General features: G+C 60.6%; 1 protein-coding gene across 3 annotated transcripts in view; it reads right to left on the bottom strand.

Annotated features, from left to right (window-relative positions):
• The window catches only part of SBK1 (SH3 domain binding kinase 1), a 14181-nt gene continuing 8073 nt past the window's right edge, over positions 1–6108 (bottom strand). For 2 of the 3 annotated variants that reach the window (XM_026859252.1, XM_026859251.1), the window contains exons 2-4: positions 1950–2152; positions 1633–1835; positions 1–913 (exon numbers count right to left, since the gene is read on the bottom strand). In XM_026859252.1, coding sequence (XP_026715053.1) covers positions 131–913; positions 1633–1835; positions 1950–2145 — 1182 coding nt within the window. In that variant the 5' untranslated portion in view covers positions 2146–2152 and the 3' untranslated portion in view covers positions 1–130. Of the gene's footprint in view, positions 914–1632; positions 1836–1949; positions 4841–6108 lie in introns of those variants that run through there. The other variant, XM_026859250.1, reaches the window with a different exon arrangement.

Here is a 6108-nt window from a genome sequence, read left to right on the forward strand (position 1 = left end):
TTGCTTTGGGAGACATGGAGCCTGGTCCCGGCTCGTGCCACCACCACGACCAGCACCCCCCATTCCTGTCCCTGGGGCCGGGGGACAGGCCGGGACAGACGGGTGGCCACCACGTGCCACCCCGGCACCGTCAGACGCAGATCTCTATTGCTGTGGCCAGGACCATCTGCCCCTTGCCTTTGTCCTGCCGTCCGTCTGTCCTGCTCGCTGTGCCCGGGGGGGCTGCGCTTGGCTCGGAGCCGCGGGGTCCGCTCCCTTCGGTCAGGACGGTCCTCTTGAGCGGGGCAGGGGTGCAGGAACCAGCCGCCTCGTGGCGGTGGGGACCGGCCGGGAGCTTGTCCCCAGCGTGCTTGCGGGAGCGGTAGGAGGGCCGGCGCCGCACCTCGGCCATCAGGTCGCACTTGATGAAGTAGAAGACCTCCTTGACGGGGCAGCGCTTCTCGGGGTCGAGGGCCAGCAGGCGCTGGAACATGCGCAGGGCGCTGTCCGTGAAGCGCCGCCACTGCGAGGGCAGCCCCGCCAGCCGCCCCTTCTGCCACCGCACAAACTCCTCGAAGAAAGCGTCGGAAGCCGCCGCCGCCTCCCAGGGGAAGTTCCCTGTGAGGACGCAGAAGATGAGCACCCCGAAAGCCCAGACGTCGATGCTGGTGTCCACAGCGAAGCCCTCCGCCCGCCCGGCCTGGCAAACCTCAGGCGCCGTGTAGGGGATGGTGCCGCTGATGCGCTTGACCCGGCAGCCCACCTTGCGGGTCATGCCGAAGTCGGCCAGTTTGATGCGGCGGCAGTCGCGGTCGAAGAGCAGGACGTTCTCTGGTTTGATGTCCCGGTGCACCAGGCTCTTGCTGTGCATGTAGTCGAGGGCCAGGCCCAGCTGCTGTACACAGCGCTTCACCAGCTCCTCGGGGAGCCCCACCTGCGGGCGTGGGGACACAGCATCAGCCCCCCCGACCGAACCCCGCAGTGACCCCCCCAGCTCAGCGACCACTACACCGGTACATCAGTGCATGCCCGACACGGGCACGGCTGCTTTTATCTGGGGTGTTCTCTGCAGCAGGGAGATGGGTGGTGGGTCCCAGGCCACCCTAAGGAGGGGTGATGGGTCTCAGGATCTCCAGGGGGTGGGGGATGGGTCAAGACAACCAGGGGATGGGTGATGGGTCCCAGGCCACCCCAGGGATGGGTCCCAGACCATTACAGGGACAGGTGATGGGCCCTGGGCCACTCCAGGAGATGGGTGATGGGCCTGAGGCCACTCAAGGGACAGGTTATGGGTCCAAGGCCACCCAAGGGATGGGTGATGAGTCTGAGGCTGCCCAAGGGACAGGTGATGGGTCTGAGGCCACCCAAGGGATGGGTTATGGGTCTCAGGACACCCAAAGGACGGGTGATAGGTCCGAGGCCACCTAAGGGACAGGTTATGGGTCCGAGGCCACCCAAGGGATGGGTGATGGGTCCCAGACTTGCTTATAAGTGCTTGTATTGGGGTCAACCCATACAGGGATGACAGGTCCCCATGTGTGGGGCCCCTCCCCCACAGCCACCAAAGCACAGCAGCAGCTTTGCTCAGCACCCTGGGCATACTGAACCCCTACACCCCGAAAAGGCTCCCATGGGAGGGGCTGGGGCTCCCACCTGCGGCGGGATGATGTCAAAGAGGTCCCCGCCGGGGGCATACTCCTGAGCGAAGACATAGCAGTCCTCGGTCTCGAAGACCACATCGAAGACCTTGATGATGAAGGGGCTGGAGGAGAGTGTGTTGGTGATGCTGAACTCCCGCAAGAAGTTCTTAAGCTTCGTCTTGCTCTTGTTGACGAACTTCAGGGCCATCTTGGTGCCTGCGGTGGACAGGGGATGGGGGTGACCCCAGGGCATGGTTGGGATATGCTGGGCACCCCTCTCCCAGCACGGCCGTGTCCCCTGTGCCCTCCCACCCTCCCCACTCCCCTCACCTGTGCTTTTGTGGGACACCAGGTCCACCTTGCCGTAGGTGCCCTTGCCAAGCTCGCGGATGAGGTCGTAGTGCTTGCTGATGTCGGTGCCCGAGAGGGTGCGGATGGCCAGGGACTGCATGTCCTCGGTGATGAGGGGCACCCCACAGCAGGCCAGCTTGCGCGACGGCTCTTGCTCAATCGAACCCGCGCTCATGGCTGCACTGTAAGGCAGAGGCACGTCACTGCTTTTGGTGGGTGCTGCAAAACCACTGCACCCCATCCCATCCCACCCCATCCCCAGAGCTGGGAGCCATGGCACCTTGCAGAGGGACACCAGGCTGCTTGGGGCAGGGCCGAGCAGCACCCACTGGGTGCCACCCCTCTGTTCCCAGAGGCCACCAGGCCAATGGCTCTGGAGAGGATGCTCCAGCCTCTGCAGGGGCAGGTGTGGGGGGCAGCAGCCCCTGTGCCTCCAACTTAGGGGGATATCTGGGGGCCAAGTGAGGGCTTGGGGAATGGCGGAGCCAGAAGGACAGGGACGTGGGGACACACACACACATTTCCTCGGCCCTGGTGTGTTCACAGCCACTGTGCAGGACAGGAGCTGAGACCCCCTGGGGCTCCCCACTGCTGCCACAGTCCCCAGTGGGGACCCCAGGAGCCGGTCCTGTCCCCTCTTGCCTTTGCAGAGCACTGCAGCCCCCTCCAGCACCAAGCCTGCCTGCAAGCCATGATGCTCCAGAGCGGGGTCAGAGCCATGCTGCAGGCACCGAGCAGGACACATTGGCTCTGCAGCAAATCAGCCCGCCACATGCCTCTGCCCATCCATCGGCACCGACGCTCAGCTTTCCCCTACCAGGGCACCAGAGGCTCTGGTGCAGAGCCCGGCCCGCGGCACACGGACAGCACTGACGTTCCTCACGCCCAACAAACCAGCAGCAGTTTTTCCTCACCCTGACCATCTACACAACAAGTGTCAAGCTTGAACTCAGCCACCCCACTGCAGCGAAACCACCCCAGGGTGTCCTCTGATGCCCTGAGGACACGGCATCGCCCTCCCTCATCCCCAAGAGCACAGACCCAGCACCTCACCGAGCCACCCCACGCTGCAAGCGCACACAAGCGCAGCACTGTCACCCTGCGCAGAGCGAGCCCCGAGCAGAGACACGAGCCCCCCAGGGCCGGTGGGTACCTCAGCAGATAAATCGGCTGCTTTTGACTTTGTAGCAGATGATTGACAAAAATCATGGGACAGTAGTCAAGCGGGCGCTGGTTTATATTTAGATTTTTAATGCAGCGTCTCACCGGGGGAAAAAAACCTCCCGCTCACAATGCATCCCGCTTGCCTCCAGGACCAACGGCACCTGGGGGTCTGATGGGCACCGGGACAGAGCCGGGAACACGGGCAGCCGGGGACGCAGCGCAGGCGCTCAGCGGCTGCAGCTGTGGGTGTTTCGTGGGCAGTGAGCCCACGGCTGCTGAAGACAGAGGCTGAGAGCGGCCCTGCTGGAGGGTGCACACGAGCCACCCCCATGGGAGTGGGGGGTGAGCCCCGTGCCACGGCTATGCAGGGGCTGCGGCAGCCACCCCAAAATGTGCCGGATGCCCCATGGGTGCCCCCAAAGCACCCCGGGGACGGGTTGCTGCCTGATGCACAAGGATCCTCCCAGCCCTTTCCCAACAAGGCCAAGCCTGATCTCCAACCTCTCCCTCCTTTCTTTCCACCTTGGCACTGTCTCTCATCCCAAAGCAGAGCACAGCTTCTTAATTTTTTTTTTTTTTCCCTGGGAAGTTGGGCAAAAAATAGAAAAGGAACTTCAACATCATGATGTTCCAAAAATGTAACGGCTTGACTCATAAGATCTCCAAAGCAGCTCATCTCCATAGAGTTTTATTGGCCTCCTGGAAGAGGAGCACCATTTCAGCGTCTGGGTGCTGGAGGTGGAGGTGGATCAGCGCAGCAGCTCGATGGATGCATGACTAAAAACAGCTCCCAGCATCCTGCAAGAACTCTGTCTACACTTGAACTTACAATCATGCTTGTCAATGTCTCTTAATTAACCAGTGTTGAAAGGCAATTATTCAAGTCAGCAGAGTTGGGGTTTAAGAAAAAAAAAACCAACCTGCTGGTGGGATGGGAGAGAGGAGATGAAGGGCTGCTTAAAAGAGCTCTCCAAGTCAAGGGCTATGCACTTTTTCCCTTGGTTAAACCTGTTGGGTTTTCCAGGCAGCTCCTTTCTGACCAGCAACTGAAAACCACCCATCAGAAATGGGTGTCTCACCACAGCAGGTCCCCTGCCTGCCGCCTGCCACCTGTCCGGCTTCACAGCCACGCCAGGGCTGCGGCTGCTGCATTTGCGGTGCTTTACGGACAGGCAAACCTGCTGGGGAGTGGGTTGGCAGGGCAGGCATGGGGCCGTGCTGCTGGGGACGCTGGCAGGGACATGGGCACTGCTGGGATCCTGCCACGGTGCCCCCATTACAGCCGGCTTGGTGCAATGCACCCCAATGTCAAGGCAAAGGGGAACACAGAGCCAACACCGATCCCAGGGAAAACCAACCAGTGGGTGGTGGCCAAAATACCAACGTACCAAGGCCAAAAAAAGCATAAATGCAGAAAATTTCATTAAAAATTGAAATACATTTGAAAACATGTTGGTTTTGATGTAAGTAGCAAAGTGGGGCAGAAGCAGGGAGAGGGAGCGAGGGCTCGTTTCCAGCTGGTTCTGCACACTCATGGGGATGGCGGGGGACGGGGCGCCCATGCCAGCACGACAAGAGATGCTGCCAGCCCAGCATGGCCAGGGTTGAGGTCCCACGTCCTCGGCCCATGCCAGTCATGCCAACGCAACCACCCATGCAGCTGCACGTCACATCAGGTCAAACCAGAGCAGAAACGGGGCCTTTTCCCAGCAACCAGCTCCTCTCCCGCCTCCACGGCTCAGCCCTGAAGCACGGGGGGGAAAGGAGCCAGCGCCGCGCCCGAAGGAAGCCAAAACCGCCTGGCTCAGTTGTTTTGGGTGTTCTTGAAGGAGCTTTTCAAAGCGGGGAGGAACGATGCACATCCCAGCTGAGTGCTGGCGAAGGCCCCTGCAGCACGAGACCCTGGGCAACAGCAAAGGGGCAGCAAAGATAATGCCAAGCGGCACTGGGACCCCGACACTCAACGCAGGTGGTTTGTGCCATCATCTCCACATCCTGAACCATTTCTCCTACTATTCAGACTAAAATTGTTCTCTGTTTAAGTTTCAGAACCATTTATCTCATTGAGTGAGAAGGATAATCCACCCACCTCTTCCTTGCTCCCTGGCAGGTATTTATAGGCAGCCACTCGTCTTCCGTCGGCAACTGCCGCTCCGCTCCCCAAACCTCCCCGACTCCATCCCCAACACCGTGGAGCAGCTCCCGGGAGGGTGGCGTCCCGTATCCAGAGCCCAGCATCCCACTGGGCACAGGGGCCAGCACCTCCAACACGCTCCCACCGCTCCCTGCAAGGGGATGCTTTCCCCTGCTGCGCATCCCGCTCCGCTGCACGCCCAGCCCTGGGCGCATCGGCTTTGCCAATAAGTAATTGCAAACTCATTAAGAGCTCATTGAGAGGAGCAGAGGCCGCCTGGGAGAGCTGCCCCAGGCACCTGGCAGAGGAGGCTGCTGGAGCAGCAGCTCCTTAAAAATGAAAAGGGGAAGGGGGAAAAAGTCCCCTCCAGCCCTGTCAGAGACTGACAAGTCAGGAAAACAACCCGGTTATTGAGTGGGGTTAAAGGAAAAGTGTTTTGGGCTGAGTCCAACACAGGGGTCTCTACAGCGAGGCAGCACACTGGAACTCTGGCGAAGGGCCAGAACTCACACCCTGGGCTGTGCCGGGGCAAGGAATTGAGAAGATAAAGGGTAAAACCACGCAGGACAGGGTCTTGTAGGACCCAGATTTCTCTTCAGAGAGCAGGGAAATGAGAAATCCCCAGCAGCGGGGCGGGCGCAGGCACACGCTGCTCTGCCCCTGCGGGTGCCCCAGCTGCACCACGTGTGTTCTGCAGAGCTTTGATTTCCCCCCCCCCAACCCCAAACCCTCCCACCGCTGTGATGCTCACTACAACAGCAGCGTGCTCGTTAATGATGGTGTAATTGGCATTCCTTATTAGTGGTTAACACTGACTCCCCCCCCAGCCTGGCAGGCTGG

The sequence above is a fragment of the Athene cunicularia genome (genome assembly GCF_003259725.1).
Source record: "Athene cunicularia isolate RWA chromosome 14 unlocalized genomic scaffold, athCun1 chr14_part1, whole genome shotgun sequence".
Lineage (NCBI taxonomy): Eukaryota > Metazoa > Chordata > Aves > Strigiformes > Strigidae > Athene > Athene cunicularia.